Source organism: Barbus barbus (genome assembly GCF_936440315.1).
Source record: "Barbus barbus genome assembly, chromosome: 22".
Taxonomy (NCBI): domain Eukaryota; kingdom Metazoa; phylum Chordata; class Actinopteri; order Cypriniformes; family Cyprinidae; genus Barbus; species Barbus barbus.
In genome coordinates, this window is record NC_136750.1 from 146,009 (window position 1) to 168,749 (window position 22,741).

Genomic DNA, 22,741 nt, shown 5'->3' on the forward strand with positions numbered 1-22,741 from the left:
TAAAAACAAACGCTGGATGTATTTGTATCATTATAGGATGGTTGTGTACAGGCACAGCACACATCTCATAAAAGTGGATATAGCATTATATGACCCCTTTAAGAGCTGACACGAAGCACAATAAGTTGTTTAATGTATTAACTTCTATTAGATGGTTTAGGACAGACATGATCAGCGATGGCTCTCTGGAGTCGAGTGATGATGCTAAACTGCTTTCTTGTGTCTCACATCACACTCTCTTGCTTCTCATAATAAAAGTGCACACTCAAATCAATCTATCATGTCCATTTATTTCTTCATGAAGCAGTCAGTCATGTAATACACAGGATCATGTACAGTCCGGCTCTGATTTGAGCTCTTATATCAGCCAGTCTGGGTTTATTGCACATTATCCAATAGCAGTGGCACACGGGAGAGGATATAACATGACTCCATTCGTCTCTCATGTGTGTAATGTGCTGCTTTTATTAACACACACACACAAACTTGATAAAACACAACAGGCCCAAAGTACTGAAGGAAACTTTATTAAAATAAATGAACGAACAGAGACACCACAATGATAAACGCTTCACTAAAACGATTGCGGATCATTGCTGGCAGAATCAGAATCCAGCAGACTGAGGATCTTCCTCTGGAGGCTCGCAGGACAAGCACATGAAGACGTGTGTGTGTGTGTGTGTGTGTGAGTGTGAGCGTGACTGAACTCGATTCATTCAGCTGGAGTGAAACACACACGCTCTGATTTATCTATAGTTATGTACAGATGTGTGACGCTCGCGGTTAGTGGATCCGCGTCAGCTCCTCCACGATTTTAATAACCTCGTCCACCGTCGCCTCGCGCTTCATCCCGCTGCCGTCATCAATCTGCAGCACACACACACACACACACACACACACAGGAACACGAGAGAATGAAGACCGATGTAGTTTCACAAGCACACTCCAGTATGGGAGAACATCGGAGACGCTCGGTCTGTGATACGACAGCATTGTGCGCCTCTCATCTCACATCAGCGTTTGCTGCAGAAGCATCTTTGTAGCAGGTGAATGGGAAGTTTTAAAGTATTAAATTATCTTTTAAATGAAAACATCAATCTTTGGTGAATGTATCTTTAGCTCGAGGTTTCCCAGCCCTGTTTCTGGAGGCACAGCAGCAGCAGTAAAACACTGAAGGAATCCAGCGATCGCATCACTTCCTGTCTACCGACACCTTCATCTGACGGATTCATGAAGGCCGCACAGACGTACTGCTGCGTTCATATTTAAGAGTCATAATTACACATGTTTGAGTCACTCAGGTCAGAGCATTATAGACGGGTAACTGTTATACGTTTATATAAGGGCAAGATTTTTAAACTCTGCTTCTGCAAAATGAAGAATTAAGAACACGTATCGTGTGTTTTTGCTTTGTTCTTATTCACTTTAATCAACAAATATTCTGTAAATCGAATTGAAGCGAGGCCTATATATGATTGTCATAAGCGACTCATAACTCTGCTGGCGTTCTCATAAATAACATCTTTACTGCTGGCATGGAACACACCTATTATTTCCCACAATCCTTTAAGTGCGATTACATGAAAGTTGAGCTGAAAAAAAGGTGTCTGAGCTAAAAATAAAGTGTCTGAAAATTGCAGTTGGCAGTCAGTTTGCGTATAGATGTTGGGTTTTGCCCTTTTTTTAACATTTGACTTGATGTCTAGTGAGAAATCAGTATTGTAGTAATAATTCAATATTCAATATTTGAACAGAGCCATTTTTGAACTGTTCCTAACCAAACACACCTGACAGAGACGGGTCAGATGAGTCTAAACACATCCGGTCAGCGCGGCTCCAGAAAGAGCGCTGGGACGCACCGCTTTAACCACACATCACCGTATAATACGACAGACGATTCACGAGCGCAAACCTTCATCAGGAGGGATTCTACATCATCATCATCATCAGAGCATGAATGATGAGGAAACAGGAGCGCATGATCACCTGCAGTGTGCTGACCACCTCCTGCATCTTTGCACGACCCAGATCCAGGAAGCTCTCGATTAGATCCCCATCAATGAACCCTGTGGCCTGTTCAGTCTTACGCTCCGTGTGAAATGACCTCCAGGTGGCGCTAGTCAAGGACTTCAACAACACAGAGTTCTGCCAAACTTAATACACTCACACACACACACTCGCTCTCTCTCTCTCTCGCGCACACGCACTCGCACCCTCGTGCACGCACACACAAGCGCACACACACACACACACACACACACACGCTCTCTCTCTCTCTCGCGCGCACACGCACTCGCACCCTCGTGCACGCACACACAAGCGCACACACACACACACACACACACACGCTCTCTCTCCCTCTCTCTCGCGCGCACACGCACGCACGCACACACACTCACACACACACTCGCTCTCTCTCTCTCTCTCGTGCACACACACACACTCGCACCCTCGTGCATGCACACGCAAGCGCACACACACACACACACACACAGCTGCTAAAGGATATAAGTTGTGCTCGATCTTGCCGACGCTCTTGATGACTTTGTTGAGTCTGTTCTGTAGATCCAGCAGTAAACTGTACCAGGCCTCCGACAGCGACGTCACCAAACCTCAAACACACAACAAATCATCATCAAAACTCACACAACCAACATCATAATGCTGTTTATCTAGAAATTCAACTGAATATCTAGAAATCTTACACCGTGACCTAACTACACACGACGCAACGCCACGATGAAAGGTATCTTTTCTGTTAAAATCAAATTTGTCCTAACTAGCCGCGACGGCGACAAGCAAAATTTATATTTTAGAAACGGTTTCTATTTGGAACAACAACAACAACATACAAACTAATGACAGTGAAAATAGCACATAATCACCTGATATTTATGTAAAGTTAAAATATCATAGTTGAATTTAAATATCATTTTGCGTGACCTTCAAGTGCAGAGCGCTTCCAGAGAGGCTCCGCCCACACACACTTCTGATTGGCTGTGGTATCTGATTGATTGTCGCGTGGCGTCTGGTGTGAACACAAATCGCTTGTCGCTAGACTCGTGGCGTCGGTGGAGTCAGGACACGATGTTACGAAGGAAAGCTGCTTCAGATTCTTCATAACGAGTCTGATATGAACGCAAAAACAGCTCCACAGCTAACGACTAAACTCTGCTTCACCTCGTTCCTGACAAACAGCTCTTAATAGCACTGTATTTGGACACGTCTCGCTCTGTTTCTTCATCTCTTTCACATGTAAATCAGTCCTCACAGCTACAGCAGAACGGTTCAACAGCTGTGTGTGGAGTGAACGGACAGAAGCTCACCGATCATGCCGTTGACGGTGCCGAACAGCACGGAGCCCTGTGTCGGAGTCGAGCTCTCGCCCAGATTCTGCAGCACCAGAGATCCGTGTGAAAACACGTTGACGAACTCGCCCAGGTGGAACAGACCCACCTCCTGCAGGTGCTGCCGCTCCTCGTCTGTAGTCGCCGCGCTGGAGGACACACAACCAAACAACCATCAACGACTCCTTAAAGGGATAGTTCACACAAAAATGTGAATGACCCCCTGATTTACTCACCCTGAAGCCATCTTAGGTGTATATGACTTTCTTCTTTCAGATGGATCCGATCAGAGTTATATTTAAAAGTCCAGGCTCTTCCAAGCTTTATAATGGCAGTGACTGGCTGTTATTTTTCAGTAGTCCAATAAATGGCATCCATCCATAATAAACAGTGCCTCACACCATTATTTATACAGCGCTTTTTACAATGCAGATTGTGTTAAAGCAGCTTTACAGTATTAGGCAGAGTAATAGTGTGCCGTTCTCCTCCAGCAGTTTACTTCGAGGCTGCAGCAGAGTCAGATTGGTTGCAGCTCCGGTGAGAACATGCTAGTCTCGCGAGAACCAACGTTTGTTTACAGAAGCAAAGTTTCCTTACTTTAGCAACGGAAAACCAGTCTAGCATTGTACTTCTAATTCATGGCCAGTGTATTGTTTTGCTCTCCCCTCTGTGCTTCTGTGTTCGTCACTTTTCACCGGAGCTAACGCTACGCAGACGTCCTCCGTCAGAACGCCGTTCTGTTGTAAACATGCGTACGACAGTTAGTGGGAGCTAGAGATTACGGTTTATAATGTTTGAAATGTGATTTCATGGATTTGCTACAGGAGGCCTTTATTCACCCCCCCGAGCCGTGTGAGGCGCTGTTTATTATGGATGGATGCGCTTTATTGGACTTCTTTTGGACTACTGAAAAATAACAGCCAGTCACTGCCATTATAAAGCTTGGAAGAGCCTGGACGTTTTTAAATATAACTCTGATCGGATCCATCTGAAAGAAGAAAGTCATATACAGGTCCTTCTCAAAAAATTAGCATATTGTGATAAAGATCATTATTTTCTGTAATGTACTGATAAACATTAGACTTTCATATATTTTAGATTCATTACAACACAACTGAAGTAGTTCAAGCCTTTTATTGTTTTAATATTGATGATTTTGGCATACAGCTCATGAAAACCCAAAATTCCTATCTCAAAAAATTAGCATATCATGAAAAGGTTCTCTAAACGAGCTATTAACCTAATCATCTGAATCAACTAATTAACTCTAAACACCTGCAAAAGATTCCTGAGGCTTTTAAAAACTCCCAGCCTGGTTCATTACTCAAAACCGCAATCATGGGTAAGACTGCCGACCTGACTGCTGTCCAGAAGGCCATCATTGACACCCTCAAGCAAGAGGGTAAGACACAGAAAGACATTTCTGAACGAATAGGCTGTTCCCAGAGTGCTGTATCAAGGCACCTCAGTGGGAAGTCTGTGGGAAGGAAAAAGTGTGGCAGAAAACGCAGCACAACGAGAAGAGGTGACCGGACCCTGAGGAAGATTGTGGAGAAGGACCGATTCCAGACCTTGGGGGACCTGCGGAAGCAGTGGACTGAGTCTGGAGTAGAAACATCCAGAGCCACCGTGTACAGGCGTGTGCAGGAAATGGGCTACAGGTGCCGCATTCCCCAGGTCAAGCCACTTCTGAACCAGAAACAGCGGCAGAAGCGCCTGACCTGGGCTACAGAGAAGCAGCACTGGACTGTTGCTCAGTGGTCCAAAGTACTTTTTTCGGATGAAAGCAAATGTTGCATGTCATTCGGAAATCAAGGTGCCAGAGTCTGGAGGAAGACTGGGGAGAGGGAAATGCCAAAATGCCTGAAGTCCAGTGTCAAGTACCCACAGTCAGTGATGCTGGTGTTGGTCCACTGTGTTTTATCAAGGGCAGGGTCAATGCAGCTAGCTATCAGGAGATTTTGGAGCACTTCATGCTTCCATCTGCTGAAAAGCTTTATGGAGATGATTTCATTTTTCCGCACGACCTGGCACCTGCTCACAGTGCCAAAACCACTGGTAAATGGTTTACTGACCATGGTATTACTGTGCTCAATTGGCCTGCCAACTCTCCTGACCTGAACCCCATAGAGAATCTGTGGGATATTGTGAAGAGAAAGTTGAGAGACGCAAGACCCAACACTCTGGATGAGCTTAAGGCCGCTATCGAAGCATCCTGGGCCTCCATAACACCTCAGCAGTGCCACAGGCTGATTGCCTCCATGCCACGCCGCATTGAAGCAGTCATTTCTGCAAAAGGATTCCCGACCAAGTATTGAGTGCATAACTGAACATAATTATTTGAAGGTTGACTTTTTTTTTGTATTAAAAACACTTTTCTTTTATTGGTCGGATGAAATATGCTAATTTTTTGAGATGGGAATTTTGGGTTTTCATGAGCTGTATGCCAAAATCATCAATATTAAAACAATAAAAGGCTTGAACTACTTCAGTTGTGTTGTAATGAATCTAAAATATATGAAAGTCTAATGTTTATCAGTACATTACAGAAAATAATGAACTTTATCACAATATGCTAATTTTTTGAGAAGGACCTGTACACCTAAGATGGCTTCAGGGCGAGTAAATCATGGGGTCACTCATTTTTGGGGGAACTATCCCTTTAAGTAACTAAACTCACAGCTTCATTGTTTTTAGAAAGACACACAGACGCAGGTAATTCACACACACACACACCTGTCATCTCTTTCTCTCTCAATAATTAATTCAAATAAATGTGATCATACTTCACTATTTAATCTCAGAGTCGAAGCTGACAGAATGCTGGTGCTAACGAGCCGTAACTGACAATATAACTAATTTTTATGCTTCTGGTCCAATATTGTGCTGCAAAGATCAATTCAATTTCAATTCATCTATTTATTATTTTCTCATCAGTTGATGAATTCTTTAGTTAAACTATCAATAAATAACAGTAACTTTGCTATTAATCTTAATATTTTATTCAAACGTTTTCTCATAATTAATACTTTAGAAAAATAAACAAAGAAAATAATAAGAAAAGAGAGAAAAATAATTAATAAAAATTAAAATTAAAGAAAGAAAATAAAAATAAGAAGAACAATAATAGCATTAAATTAATAAAAAAAAGAAAAAAAAAGAAAAGTGAGCAAGGGAAAAATAGGCTAACAATAAGAAGAACGAAAGAAAGAAAGAATGAAGGAAAGAATTACAGGTCAGTGCTGTAAGTACCTGTACAGTACCAGATACAATCAATAGAAATGCACATTAGAAACTGCATTCACAGTTACTGTGTGGGACTGACAGCATTGCTTACAGGTGAGAGACTTAAAGGTTTTATTTATTCAGCAGATTAAAACATCTGCTTGAATACATCTCTGTATGAATGAACAGCTGAAGTCACAACCGCATTCAGGACACTAGCGACAGAATCAAAAATGGTGTCATAACACTGGGACGTTTTATCACAGTTGACAGCCTGTTTTTAATAAAGGAGCCCAGTCGAGGCTCGTCCAATCCAACACAATTAAACAACTAACAATGACTTTAAATGCTTTGTTAGCGAGTGCAGAGAGCATGTTTGGCGCGCGCGTCTCAAATAGCTCACGCGATCACGCCCACGGCACTGACGGCAGCTCCAGTGGATCTTAAGGTGAACGCGAATCATTTCTCCGTCTCGGTTAAACCCGTCATGATTATACAGGCAACTCGATGTCCCGTGCCGTTCTGTTCATTCAGCGCAGCTTTGAATGCGGTTGTGAATCCTGACAATGTAAAGGCGTTAGTTCAGCCTAGGGCTGGGCGATATGGCTGAAAACTGTATCACGATATCAGTGTTTCATATCGGTCGATATCGATAATTATTGATATTTTTTTTATTGATATTTTTTTTAAGGTGGTACATCAAGTTCGTGGTATTACCAGTCTTGGCGGGGACGACGGTCTTGCATAATTTGCAGACGACATTTGGTCTGACTACGGTCAGACTTATAATATCCAAAAAACTGCCATACTGGCAAGTTTGGCAATAAATAAATAAATAAATAAATAATTTTAATAAAGTTCAAATTGTTTTCAGTTTGCACATCTGTTAGGCTACGTTTACATTAGTGTGTGTTCATTTTAAAACACATAGCTCAGACAGAATCATCATTTCTAGGTTGTTAAAGACTTCAAGAAATTTAAAATCTTCATCCACTTTCATAAGTGGGTGTTTTATTTTCTTTTACCATATGTTTATTGTTATTAAATTCTGGTGTAGTATGTCTAATTATTTGAATGCATAAAAACAACTTAGTTTATTTTTTCCTCAGAAATTCTGTGTTCTGTATCTGGTTTTCAAATGAAGACATAAAACATTAATTTAATTTATCTTTAAATTATTGAAAATCAAAGTTTATTTACTTTGGCAAACAAAGGGGGGTTACTATTAAAATTAAAACATGGAATAACTGTTGTGTGATCATTACTAAAAAAAAAAAGTTTTAATAATTTTAATAGTAGCCTAGTAGTAGCAGTATGTACTGTCTGCTGAACAATATTAATACCGTTAATATTAAAACCGAACTTTTATTTTGACGGGTTGCCTGGAATACCTTTACAGTTCTGTGTGTATATGAGATGAGTTAGTTTTACTCGAATCAAACGGTAAAATGCTCATGAAGTGACTTTCAGAGCAGGTCTGGAGATGTTGTTCATGTGTTTATGTCCTCATTTAGTGAGACGGCAGACGCTGAAATGACCGCGAGCGTCACACGAGCTTCAGTCTGTGTATAGTAAACAAACTGCGCGATATAGAGAGCAGACTGCTCCGTGCGCTTTAGAAACGCTCTCGCGGAGGTCAAACACTGATCAATCAGCGCCGCGCCGCTTCTAGTCACACACACCTAGTTTCTGCAGGATTATTGGCTCACTGACGGTGATGAGATTAACCCCTTAGGTATCGAAATTTGGTACCGAGCGACAAGACGTTTTTCGATACTCGGTGGTATCGGGGCAATTCGGTCGGTGCCTAAAAAGTATCGAACTCAATACCCAGCCCTACTGGCAAGCTGACTTTCTCTTTTATTTACAATTTCCTCGCTCGCTGCGGCACTCATTTTCTGCTTATGAAGAGGAATCCAGCAGACCAGCCAGGTCTGGCTGCAGACGTGCACTCTCAGCCGCGCATCAGTGTATGCAGTGAATGAAGCATAGCTTCAGAGGTCACTTTCAATCCAAGCAGCTTTCTGCTGCTCAACATGATGCACTGGAGTTAACAACCAGATGTGAAATCTGTCCCCCTCGTGCAAAATTCCCGATCACGTGGATTCCGACTGAACCATGATTTCACCGATCACGGGTAAATGTGAGCGCACCTCCAGAACCTGCCAGTCACATCAATCAATCGATCACTTCCCCGCTCGATCCATTACCTGTCCTTCTGGCAGACAAACAGATTGAAAGCGTTCTCCGCTCCGAGGAAGTTATCATCATCCAGGATTTCAACAGCACTCATCCAGTTAGGATTGAAATCACGAGCAATCTAAGGAAATGAAATCAGCGAGAGGAAATTAAGAACCACAACAGCTTTCTTACAACCAGAAATCCCAGAATTCCGGGCGGCAGCGTCACCTCCTCGAAGCTGCCCTCCATGGGTTTGTAGGCCAGCAGCAGCACGGAGCGCATCAGGTCGCCCACCAGGATGAAGTCGCCTTTAGTCTTCAGATACAGGGCCATGATGTTATTATAGTGATTACACTCCGTCCTCAGCTCCTTCTCCGCCGTCCACTCGTAGAGACGCACCTGTAGAGACACAGACGTCAGCGCCGCACAGGAAACCCATTACACTGAACAGCATGATGGGAGGAAACTCACGGTGCTGTTGATGCTGGCCAGCAGTTTGCCATTAAACTCCACCATGGAGTAAACCGCACCTTTAACCTCCTTCTCTGCCACCGTCTGCAGTTTGCCTGGAAACACAGAAAACCAGAAACACCCCATGATTCAACACACTCACACCAACCAACACAGCCATGATTTAACACACACACACACACACCCCAACACGCGCACACACACACTCACACCAACCAACACAGCCATGATTTAACACACACACACACACACACACACACACAGCCATGAGAAATGTCACGCAGAATACACCACTTCTGAATGGAAGCTGCTATTGTTTTGTGGGTCTTTGAGCAGTTTTGTTTATATTATTAATATGAAATGGTAAAAGCTTGAGACTCAAAGCAGGGCTCCAGACGAAAAAAAAAAAAACTAAGGAGCCATTGGCTCCTATAAGAATAAACGTGTTTTATTTTTATATTTTTTTAGCACTAAAATTGTAGTCATACTGTCATGTGTTTATGTCTCATCTTGTGGGAACTAAACGTCTCCAACTTGAGAACTATACACAGTCACAGAATTGTTTATTACACAGAATCTGTGCCAATGTCATGGATCATGTGTCCATGTGCGCTCCTGCTCGGTCCGATAAATGTTGTCATGTGTCTTTCACACATCCAGCCTGTCTTTCTTCATTAGTAACATACAGTATAGGTGTATCATGTTACATTAAGGAGTGCCAAGATGTATTTGTTTGAATTCACACATTAACAGAACACAGCATATAGATAAAAGATCTTGAAAACAAAAAGCCATAGATTATAAACGAGAATGTTTTAGTTTTTTCAAGTTGTGAATGAAATAGACACTGCTTTTCTGCACATGTAGCCTACATCACATGTCTCTGTCATTTCCGATCTCTCTCACGCTGCACAACGGAGCTGCGTTTAGCAGGCGTGCCGTCAGCGGACTGTTTCAAAGACTTTTTTCCACTAAAACATTGCTGCGCATCGTCTCGGTTTATAACGGCAACATGACAAAAGAACTGATCATAAAACAATCAGGGAAAAAGGAACATTTTTAAGTCGTAACGTAAATTTATATAGTCGCCAGTGGTGACCTTAGCAAAAAGTTCACTCGCAAATGAATATTTTTAGTCGCAGTCTGGAGCCCTGCAAAGTATGCTTCAGTTTTGAGCCGATCTGTTCTAATGATGAGGATGAAACCTGCATCACACACACTGCACGTATACGCTAGCAGAGCTGTAAAAAACTGAGTAAACTCATCATTGAAAAAGCCACAAGGTTTGTGGAAACACCTAGAGAAACATGTAATAACTGTGGAAGTCATCAGGGGTGTGTCTGACGGTTACCGTCTGTATAGTGAAAGACGATGATGCGGCCCTGTTTAGGCTCCGCCTCCTCCGGATACACCATGGCGGTGCCGACGATGAAGTAGACGGCAGGATCTCTGCCCAGCTTACAGGACACCATACTGAGAGCATACTCGTTCTGCAGGAACTGATGCGCGTGCAGCACTGCAGAGAGACAGAGTGTCAGACGTCACTCCTGCACACACACACTCCAGCTGACAGCGTTCACACTTACCCTCAAAAGTGTGCTGGTCCACCACCAGCAGACTGTGCACCTCCACCTCCTCTCCAAACGACGTCTCGTGAGGAGAAGTGCTGCTGGGAAACAGCTTACTGGAGCTGACGCTGCTGGAGAGCGCCTGAACACACACACGCATTACTACACAACTCTCTATACGCACACACACGCATTATTACACAACGCTCTATACACAAACACACACACTACTCAATGCTCTACACACACACACACACACACACACACCTGTGTGCTGGCGCTGGGCCGCACAGCTGCTGTGGTCCCGCTGGTGTCCTGCATTTCTACTCTACTGGATAACACTCCGAAACACTGAGACACCTCCTGATAGCAGATCCGCCTGCAACGACACACACACACACACTGACTCTGCTGATTATTCACTGAATTCTCCCATCACTGATCACTCAGTGTCTTAACCCTCAGAGAGACAAGCATGCTTTTAGGAAGCTCTTGCTCATGACACAGGCCACTAAATTAAAGCTGATGGGCTGGATTTATTACGACAATGTACTTGTCATGCTGTACTTTAACATACAATCATGCATCTATAGTGCACATCTTTAAAGATAAATGCTTGAATCTTTCTTATGACATCATACTCCAACATTTCAAGGCCGCATGTGTGTAGTGAGCATGAATTAAATGCAACAGCTCCAGTCAGCTTTCGCTCTCATAATTACACAACGACAACTGATTAGCTTAATCTAATAAATTATTAACTGTGATTAGCGATTAATCATTGACATCCCTGGTTTAGTGCACTGAGCTGCAGTCTGGATGTGTTCCTGTCGGAGGACACACACTCACTTGGGCGACTCGTGGAGAGGAACGGTTCGGATGTGGAGCTTCTGGATCTCATCAATAGTGCCGATAGTCAGAGTGCTGTTGTTGGCCAGAGCCAGACTGTGACAGAAGGAAGAGGAAATCAAAGTCACAGCTCCATCTTTCGCTCAGATGTGTTTGCTGATAAGAGGAGGCCTGATCTTTCTGGAGTCGTACCTGTCGGGGTATCCCTCAGAGTTGAGTGGGCACATGTAGTTGACCTCCTTCAGGTTGACGTTAGAGAAGACCAGTTTGTGGTTGCTGGAGTAGATGACGGTGGGCCGGTCGGAGCAGGCGAACACGTTGGAGGTGGAGAGCGAGCGGAAGGTGCGCAGAACCGTGGGCTGAGTGCCCAGAGTCACCTTCTTACGCTCACTCAGAACCCCTGCACAGAACAAACACGCCACGTCACACACTAAGAGCTCAGGCTGTGGCAATGCAATTTAAGACTCTTAATTCAGAATTACATTTGAATTTTGCAACAAAACATATACATGTATTACTTCATTCAGTCTCTAATATTTCTTACCTAAATAAAAAGAGCTAGATCTGCCTGAAAACCTTGAAGCACTGTTTATTTGATTTGTTATACTGTATTTATTTGTGCTATTGCGTGTAATTTGTTTATTTGTTCTTATTTTATTACTGTTTCCTTGTCTTTAATGATGTTTGAGCTATATTAGTTTTTGCTGTGGTATCACAATTAGAATCAAGAACTGTGAAATTGGTCACTGGTAACTAAAATCGTGGTATAGCTCGGTTAGTTTCCTCGGCAGTTTAGTTCGGCTTTAGAGAGATGTCGCCCATCAAGCTCTCTCTGGATCCGCTCCGCAACGAGAGGAACGTCTGCACTTCCTCTACAGATCACGAAACAGACATTTTTTGGTTCAGGGTTTCTGCAGGATTTTTAGCCTCAAATTTAAGACCTGCACAAATAAAACTAATACTATATGAGCGGTGTAGGGCAATATCTATAGCACCATATTAAACTGTAAAAAGCATAATTTGCAGTTCAGATACAAGTTCACACAAAAACAAACAGTTTTATAAAATTATCAACTTTACATTTCAGCCTTTAAACCATTTTTAACCAAATGGATGAGTCAAAAGTATTAAATATTATATTAAACAATTCTCATCAATAAATTATTATATCTTAAATAACAAATTAGGGGTGTGCAATAGACAAAATGATACCTCGTTAATTTTCTGGGATTTTATCGATAACGATAATTACACAATATTTTTCTGAGTGTGTTATTGTGCTGGTATCTGAAAGATTACTGTGGACAGCGGACTCCTGGGTTTTTGAGATTCTTCATATTCTGGGTGCTCAGTTCACAGCAGTGATAGAAGTTCATTTCCAACTAGTTTTATGGGCATTTTTATGGAATTATTTTTGTGTCAATAAAAATGAACATAACTTTATAAAAACAAACGTAACTTTTCCAGAAACGATCAAAAATATGCCATTACAAAAGAAGAAAAACACAATGAAAATGAAAAAAATTAACTCAGTCGCACAAATGTAACATGCTCTTCAAATAGGCTTAATTCTTTGTTAATGATTTTCATAGATTCGTTTTCTTAAATCGTGGATTCTGAATGCGTTGCTACAGATTTCGCTTACGCTTCGCACATTTCCGTTTGCTGTTTTGGCACAAACCTCTCGTGGGGCGGGCTTAACAGCGATCCACTCTGATTGGCTAGTGAGCTTTTGATGGACAGCTGCTCTCTGACCTGGAAGTACAGACGTCAGTGGCCTTGTTAATGATTTTCATAGATTCGTGCCGCGGTGATTTGTGTGCAATACGTCGTGCTTGGTTTATATTATTATTAAGATGAGCTCTCAGGAGAGACACTTTTTTATAAAGTTATGTTCATTTTTATTGACAAAAATAATTCCATACATTTTTACCTTTAAGCCATTTTTTCTAAAAGTGTGCACCATCTTTTGAGTCAAATTCTTGCATTTGGGCTATTACCAAGCAAATTAAATCAGTATCAACAAAACTGATCTTTGCAAAGCAAAGGGAAAAACACAGGTTGCATCTGAAGTGAAGTTTAGATGCATTTACACACGGTTTAATGCAGCTCAGAGGGACACGGAATACTTTAAACTGCAGCTATAAATGCATATATAATGTTTGATATTTTAAACATAAAACATTGAAAGCTGATTTTTGAAATAATTTTTGAAATGAAAAGGTACCTTAAATGTGAAATTAAAACCACCAGCAGATAGCAGCAAGTCACAGTTAAGTGAGTCATTGAGACTGAATCGAATCATTTAAACCAGGGGTTTCCTGCAGAGTTTAGCTCCACCCCTGCATCCTTTAGACTCTGATTAGCTGGTTCAGGGGTGTTTGATTAGGGTTGGAGCTCAACTCTTCAGGGACACGGGTCCTCCAGGATCAATGTTCTCCACCCCTGGTTTAAACGGCTGATTCTGGTTTAAACGGCTGATTCTGGTTTAAACGGCTGATTCATTCAGGAACGAAGCACCGTCATGTTGCTCAGAGAAGCAGAACAGTGCTGTGGCTGGGTTTGGAATTATTTTTGTTGTAGAAATAGAGCAAAAGCAGGAAATATGGTGTCTAAAATGTAAGTCTCTTAATATTAATTTCTTGTTTATTGAACTGTTGTATAAAATCAATATCACATTTGTAATCATGCTGACTTTTAGACAAGTAAAAACAAAAAAAAGGCACTCTTCGTGTGATATTAACTCTATGAAATTATATAAATTTACACATTTTCTGCCCCATATCTTGAATTGTGTGATCATTCTGAATGCATTTTAAACGGCTGATCCAGCAGTTCCCATTTAAAGCTCTGTGTTAGCACTAGCAGGGTAAAAACATGGGTCGATTCCAGTTTTATTGAAATATATAACCGTTTTCCTGGTAACGCTGTACTCAAACCAGCGCAGGATCGGACTCTGAACCTGCAGCGCTCATGTTTACTTCATGAAATCATAGCCTTTTGAAGTTTAATCGTCACATTGAGCCATATCGCAATTCTGGTCTTTCCGTCCCCAAACTTAAGACCTCTTCAAATCATAATTAAGACTTTCTTGTAGAATTAAAGACTTCCCCTTAACTGTCACCGTCCCGTATACGGACGCCTAACTTTACTTCACTATATTACATTAGATCCTAATGTAATCATGACAAACTATATATCGCTGGAAAGGTCTAAGACTCCTAAATAGATATTTTACTTTTGTTGTTACAAATGATGTAGGAACAGTAACAGAATCATTTATGACAAGAGTGCACCAAGAGTCTGATAAATCTACATCATAACAGGAGTTCTGACCTTTGTCTCAAAAAGTCTTTATTTTCCTAGCAGATGTTTCAGCAATCATCATGTTACATTACATTTGAAAGCTTAAAATCTCAAAATTCTTCCTGTGAAAACCATTTTGAAATCAGACATTGCGTTACCATAGAAATGGCACTTCAAAATGGTTTAGCGGTCTCCTCCCCCTCATATTACAAAATGTATTAGTCTTTTAGAATCAAAACTTTCTATAATCTTGACTAAATTCATATCGTTGGAAAGGTCAAGTTCAGTCTCAAGAGTCCATATTTGGTGTTTATTTTGTTATAGATGTAATATTGAGAGAGAAATTGATAGATTTGTGACAGAAATGCATGAACGGCACCCGGTGGCTGTTTGTGGTGTAACGCATTAATAAAATCGCCTATGAACCTCAATTTGGTTTATATCAACTTCAAATTTGGAACACAACTTATGTACACATATGGCTTTAATTTTATAGCAATTTCAGATTTAACTATTTTTTTTAAATATTTATTTTATATAAAATAAAAATAGTATAATACATTTGTTTTACAGTAAATTTAAACTTCAATAAATTTTTAATACTTTAATTTCATTAAATTATTTAACTTCTGTAATAATCTGCCAATTGTCTTCTTTAAAAAGAGACCAACCTTAGGTCTGTATTCAAAAGCGTTCATGAATTATAATAATTTAAGTTTGCATAGTGCACTTTTTTGTGAATTTTCAAAAATGGGGAGGACAGTTAAGGGCTTAAGACTCACGGAAACCCTCTGGCTGTAAAAAATAAATGAAATCAAAACAAATAAAAACCCGTTGCGTTTGATCCTTCACTGGCTGAGCTGATTTAAGTCTCAAGGCAGTGATGATTCTCTCCGTCCAATCAGCGATCAGCAGAGTTTACACGTCACATCTATCCCGTCAGATCTGTTCTATGACCGTGTAAACAGAACAAATACGCTTGCATTCGGCTGTAGCGAGCTCGGATTCAGGCCTCATTCATGTGTGTGAATAAATCGGATGTGAGCCGATGCGACTCATGTAAACATGCAGATCGGATTTGAGGCATCGCGTTCTGTACATCATTAAAACTTGACAATTTGTTACTTCTCCGCAGTTTAATGACGTTATATGGGACCCATGCTGGCAAAATGAGTGTAAATGTGCACGGGCTATTTTGAGCCACAGGCAAAAAACAAAAAACGAAGTCGATTTTAGTAGGCTATTTGAGGTTTTCCCAAACATTTGTTCATTAAGCCCTCGTTTAGCGATACCAATGCTCCAAATAGTAATTAAACATCTAAAAGTATCTTTAATTGTATATTTTCTGAGGATAACCTTTTCTCCACTCGCTTCTCGTGCTGACTGTCATCTGAAGAGTGCACATAGCGGCGCGAGATCCCGATAAATACACAGTATTTCAGTATTCATGCAAACAATAACCTGTTCTGTCTTAAGTGAACACTCGGGGAACTGATGGGGAAAACATCTGAGGTGTAACTTTATATGATTCGTGCATTAGTCTGTCTCTGTTATTTATCAAGAGCCTAAAAGAAAAGAATCACACGCAGCACTTAATTTAACTGCTTTTGTAGTTTTAATAATCAGTTTATTTGTAATGAACACACTGAAGTGATTTCTACATTCGATCATTTGTTTTTCGTAGGCTATATGAATGCTTTTGTTTAGATGTAAAATGATAAGGGAATGCATTATTTGTTTCTAAATATATGTATTTACTGTTTTTCTTGTGTATCTGTTCTTATTTATAATAGGAAAGATAAAATAAAAAAACAGCTATATTATGATTATTAATATGGTAGCCTAATTATTAATAAGAAAAGAACTGGAGCAAGATTTTTTAACTTTCTCATAATCAACCTTGCTGACTCTATATCGACTTTAAACGGGTGTAGCAGTCTTTTTTTTGTCCGATTCCAAAAAAAAAAAATCAAACATCATTTTGAAGGTTTTAATGGAGAATGTGAAAATAAAAATAACTAATTTTTCAAATTTGCTCGACTCGTTTTTTCGGCACAGGTCACATTCTCTGGAGGAAGCACGTGTGGAGTCGCTATATGACATCAATGCATGCAAAATGTTTCAGATGGTATGACAAGTGTAAACACATGAATCGGATATGGGTCACAACTGAAAGAACGGACAGCCAAAAAAAAACGGATATAGGCAACAAATCAGAATTGAGCGTCAAGACCTGCAGTATAAACAAGGCACATCAGAATAAAATAATGAATAAAAAACAATAAAAAGTCCTTGAATCCTGCTACAAACATTTACTGCTTAGAAAAATGTGTTCTAATGAATCATTCACAAGCCAGAAACATGTTAATAAAGTGAACAGTCCATTAGAGAGAGAGAGAACGTGTGTGTGTGTGTGTGTGAGTGAGAGAGAGAGAGAGAGAACGTGTGTGTGTGTGAGAGAGAGAGAGAGAGAGAGAGAGAGAGAGAGAGAGAGAGAGAGAACGTGTGTGTGTGTGTGAGTGAGTGAGAGAGAGAGAGAGAGAACGTGTGTGTGTGTGAGAGAGAGAGAGAGAGAGAGAGAGAGAGAGAGAGAGAGAGAGAGAGAGAGAGAGAGAGAGAGAGAACGTGTGTGTGTGTGTGTGAGTGAGAGAGAGAGAGAGAGAGAGAGAGAGAACGTGTGTGTGTGTGTGTGTGAGTGAGAGAGAGAGAGAGAGAGAACGTGTGTGTGTGTGTGTGTGTGTGAGTGAGAGAGAGAGAGAGAGAGAGAGAGAGAGAACGTGTGTGTGTGCGCTGTGTGTGTGCGCGCTGTGTGTGTGTGTGCGCTGTGTGTGTGTGTGTGTGCGCGCGAGCGAGCGAGCGTGCGAGCGAGAGAGAGAGTGAGAGTGAGTGAGAGAGAAAGAGAGAGAGAGAGAGAGAGAGAAAGCGTGTGTTGCTGTCACCTGTCTGAATGTCCAGTCCGAAATAGAAAAGCGCCCCGTCTCCCAGCGCACACAGCAGGTAATGACTGCCCTCAAACGTGGTCATGAGGATGGAGCGAGGGATGATCTCTACAGGACACAGAATCAGCGGACAGTGAGACGTGACAGGAAATGACACGTTCTTCAGCTCAGCAAACACATTCATGCTTCAGACACATTCACCATACAGCCATGTTACTGTCAGCACTGCCTTTCACATCTCATACAGGAAACAGAGCAGCAACATTATATAGATGTGTTTACATTATGCACATTTTAAGACTCACTTACACTAACTATATACTTTACTTTTTGTCATTTAGCAGACGCTTTTATCCAAAGCGACTTACAAATAAGAAAAACTAAAAGTAAAAGTTAAAACTCTGTAAATACTCTATACACACCCATTTAAGAAAATACAGAAATTAAATAAAATTGACAAATGCATACAACATTTCAATAGTAAACATAAATGAAAATAAAATAAAATAAAAAGCGATACTTCAATCCTTTGCCGGTGTCCCAGCCCGGTGGAGTCGATGGGCTTCACACGAGGGCTGCCGCGGTATAATAACCTTTTCTATTCCTAATTCAGCTGAACCCACTTTCCTATTAATCACTAAAAATGGCCAAGCAAGTGCACACACTGACAAGATACGCCATACAGTATGAGACCAAACACGATTTCAGCCCCTCTCAACACAGTAAACAAAATAAGCGTTTTTATATCCAAAAGCCCAGCAGAAATACATTCACACTGCACATCTCATGAACGTCTGACGCTCAGGCTTCTCCAGACACTTTCATTCATTAATCATACACAACAGAGAAATATCTTTCAATGAAAAGTGACCGTTAATTCAATTATTAATACAAGCACAATCTAAATAAGTACCGTTACCTTCATAAAATGCATCTCAACAGCTGCAAAGGGTAAAGATGCAGGAATAAGCCCTGCTCTGATACACCTCACTGGGACTACAGGATATAAAGTGTGCATTCCTCAAGCTTCTGATAGATGGGGAGATATTTTAAACACTCCATTTGATCATTTGAGCTAAACAGCGACTAGCGGCGTGTTTTCCAGCGATTGAACACTAGCCAGCTCATGATTACGTGGCTTGTCTTGATTTCTCTGACTGTCTTTGACCACAGCGTCACGCTGAAAGAGGATCAGCTCAATCTGACTGTTTCAGAGCACAGGAACATGTCCCGCATGACACCATACATAACCTTTACCATTAGCCTGAGAGCTGCGGGGTGGCTCTCGCACGGTCGCACCATGCTTTGTGTGTGAAATGTCCCAGACTTCAGCTTGAGTTTGGGAAAAGTGCTTTAAAAAGCTTCTTCTACAAAGGTGAATAAATAGAAATAAAGTGCGAAGGAAAGAGAAAGTGTGTTCTTCAAGCTTCTCTCTGGGGAATGTGTTCACAGCGCCTCTGTCTCTATAGTGTCATGAACATGAGCGTGCGTCTGTGTGTGTGAGTGTGTGTGTCTCACCTCCGCCCAGCATCTCTTTGTGCAGCGGGCTGAAGCAGGGTAACTTGAGCAGGCGGGCTGAGATGTCGGTCCAGAGCCCCACAGCACAGATGCTGGACTCTCCTGCGCTCTCGCCCAGAGGAGTGATGTCCAGACACGCCACCTCATGCTCCATCTCTGTAGAGCTGCACACACACACACACACACCACCCTCATCACTGTCACATCACAGCTGTTCAGCTCGTGCGCTGATGAAAACTTGCACTGACGCTCCGAGCTTATATTACACAACAGTCAGTTCTGGTCTTTCTTTGACTTTCTTTCTCTGTTCACCTTGCCTCTGAACGATGCATATTAGTGTTCATTAGTGCAGATCTGCTTTGTTTACAGCGGAAACCAAGGAAACACTATCATTGCTGTTCATAAGCGCCACCTGCTGGCAGAGAGTGACTCTGCGTCTCATTCAGCTCGTCTGCTGTTTCCTTCAGATATGTTTTATGTAGTATAGTTTCACAAAACCATAATCAGACCATTCTGTTTTTGCTTCAAATGTCAAAATGATAGTCTAATTTAGATTAAAAACTGCTCATGCTGCATGTACGCTGCATCTTTGTTTGGATGAGGATTAAAATGCAGTGGTTGATATTGGTTTTATTTGTGTAACTTATTTGATTTGGAGTTTGTTTTAAAATTTAGTTTTGTTATATTTCAATTTCACAGAGAAAAATGCAGCAATAGCCTTATAAAAACCTTATAAAATGACACCTTTCCATTTTCTGTATAATGTCTTCCATCTCATTTTGTTAAAAAAAATCGTGAGAAAATCTAATCGTGACTTGAGTGAATCGTTACATCCCTAGTGAGAATGTGTTTTGATGATTCTGGATACTGATGTGTGTGTGTGTGTGTGTGTGTCAGTGTGAGTACCTGATCTGCTTGAGTTCTCCTGTGAGTATCTGAAGGTAGTACAGCACTCGACCCACAGCCAGAACCACCTGAGTGCTGTTGCAGGACGCCACACTGATGTTCCTGCCCTGCGGCTCCTTCCACTCGCTCACCAGAGCCTTGCTGTCCTGAGTGACCAGCCTCACAGATGCCGACGTGATCTAAGCAAACACACACAGACACGTGAACACCACCACAGTACAGTATAGCTCAGGTGTGTGTGTGTGTGTGTATACACACACCTGTATGAGCTGCTGATGTGCTACATTGCCACAGAAGAATGTCTGCTGATTATCCACAAACCCCGGCAGCTCCGTCTCCTCCACCTCCTCTCCACTCAGCATCAGTACCCTACACACACACACACACACACACACACACACACACGCACAGAGACAGATGACAGTAGTGAATAAGTGAGGTGTGTGTCAGCTCTAGACTGGAGAAAACCAAACGCTCTTCTGACCTGGTCTGACCGACAAACGACAGAACCAGCATATCATCAGTGTCTTTGCCCGACTCTGAGCGGAGAGGCCACAGACCTGACAAACACACAAACACACAATATTAGCATAAGTTCGTCAGAGCCCTGCCGATGAAGCAAGAAAGAAGCCATATTTCTTCAGTGTGTCTGAAATGGTTTGGATGTCAGAAAAGCTTATGTCAAACGCATATGTATGCTATAAATCAGCAGAAACCGACAGAACCACTCATTTAATCTGATATTTGCTACAGAGAGACCAAGCCGAACAGCACAAAGTTACGCTACAAACACCATCAGTCTGGTGTGCAATGGCGCCAACTAAAACGGCAAAACACAGGCAAAATATTACATTACATTACAGTCGTCATTAAGCAGCAATCAATCTGTGGATTAGGTTTGACAGGAAGTTCAGCTCTCAGGAGGCGTCTGAGGCGTCCGAAACGACTTACTGAGGGTGAAAAGTGCTGCAAAGTGGTTTTAAATTAGATTTCTTTTTAATTATTGTACTGAATTAACTTAAGTTGAAAGACTCAATAATAAATAAAATTGATACAGAAATTTTGGATGATGCAATATTTTTTTTTAGAGTGCCTTAATTTAACAAGTTACCCGGCTGAAACATTAGCAATACTCGCACAGCAGGAAAAGGAAATATCCTGTGCATTCACAGCAGATGAGCAGCTAGTGATTAACATGAAGAGCACTGGACCGCACCTTTGATGCCGGGCAGGTCGATGCTGGCGTGCTCATGGATCCCGATGCCATTCCGAATGATCCTGAGAGAGCCTTCCTTAAACGCTCCGGAGCACGTCACCAGCTACAGGAACACAAACACATGAACTGATGACACACACTGAATCAGAGCTCTTCTGGACCGCAGCGATGTGTCGACGTCTCTCACCTGACCCTGTCCTTGTCTCTCCAGGTCCACCACACACATGTCCACTATGGGCCCCAGGTTAGTGAAGGTCTCCATTACAGCCACATACGATCCCTGGTCATTACTGTCCACATTCAGCTGCAAACACACACAAACACCACGCTGGCTTTAACAAACACGGCATTATCACAGAACGATAACAAATCTGTGAGATTACCAACCTTAACTAGTTGAGAATCTCCTAGTCTGGATCCCACAAACACCACACTGTTATCCAGATACGTCAGACACTCGGCGATTGAGGTCTAGTGAACACAAACACAGATTCTAGTCACCTCTGTATCAGATTTGAGCATTACAGCCATATCAAACCAACACCAAGCAGATAAAACAGACACATTCAGCGATCTACAGGCCGGACTGTGACTGAAAACTATTGATTTGTCTGACTGCACATCTGTACTCTCACTTCACTTTTTAATGAGTCTAATGTTCAGGTTTTGTGTTTAAAAACCACCTTGTAACTCATTTCAGAGACTAACTTTTACTCCATTTTATATATATATATAAAACATGAAGAAACAGAACAAACTGAGACAGACTAAATCCAGAAGTCTCCAAGACGCTTCAAGAAACCTCCTGCAAAGATACAGTACTGTTAAAAATGCTGTAAAATGAGGATGCTGTATAAATAGATTTTCTTTATCAATTAACTTCTATTAACTATATTACATCAACATGTGTTGTGAGCATGCTTGGTGTTTAAAGCAGCTTTTGTCCTCGGTGCACTTGAGCAGAGTTTCTCAGGAGCTTTGCAGGAGGTTTCTTGAAGCAGAGACACAGTTCTTCTGGATTGAGTCTCAGTTTGTTCTGTTTCTTCATGTTATTCCAGACAGACTGATGATGATCAGATCACATCTCAAATCTCACTGGATTATTAAGATTAATGGCTAAATGAATGTTTGGAAATGTAAACTGATATTTCCTACTGACACACTACATCAATATATAGAAATAACTAGGGCTAAACGATTAATTGCATTTGCGAT

At 41.4% G+C, this 22,741-nt stretch overlaps 1 protein-coding gene across 1 annotated transcript in view; it reads right to left on the bottom strand.

Annotated features, from left to right (window-relative positions):
* Positions 1-271: 271 nt before the first annotated feature.
* The window catches only part of ddb1 (damage-specific DNA binding protein 1), a 31,196-nt gene continuing 8,726 nt past the window's right edge, over positions 272-22,741 (bottom strand). The window contains exons 8-27 of the mRNA XM_079446923.1: positions 21,914-21,997; positions 21,714-21,830; positions 21,527-21,629; positions 20,795-20,870; positions 20,571-20,679; positions 20,311-20,489; positions 19,405-19,568; positions 17,887-17,994; positions 11,834-12,041; positions 11,642-11,737; positions 11,060-11,171; positions 10,811-10,934; positions 10,576-10,740; positions 9,225-9,319; positions 8,982-9,152; positions 8,783-8,892; positions 3,327-3,496; positions 2,510-2,612; positions 1,987-2,110; positions 272-867 (exon numbers count right to left, since the gene is read on the bottom strand). Coding sequence (XP_079303049.1) covers positions 784-867; positions 1,987-2,110; positions 2,510-2,612; positions 3,327-3,496; positions 8,783-8,892; positions 8,982-9,152; positions 9,225-9,319; positions 10,576-10,740; positions 10,811-10,934; positions 11,060-11,171; positions 11,642-11,737; positions 11,834-12,041; positions 17,887-17,994; positions 19,405-19,568; positions 20,311-20,489; positions 20,571-20,679; positions 20,795-20,870; positions 21,527-21,629; positions 21,714-21,830; positions 21,914-21,997 — 2,502 coding nt within the window. The 3' untranslated portion in view covers positions 272-783. The remainder of the gene's footprint in view (positions 868-1,986; positions 2,111-2,509; positions 2,613-3,326; positions 3,497-8,782; positions 8,893-8,981; positions 9,153-9,224; positions 9,320-10,575; positions 10,741-10,810; positions 10,935-11,059; positions 11,172-11,641; positions 11,738-11,833; positions 12,042-17,886; positions 17,995-19,404; positions 19,569-20,310; positions 20,490-20,570; positions 20,680-20,794; positions 20,871-21,526; positions 21,630-21,713; positions 21,831-21,913; positions 21,998-22,741) is intronic.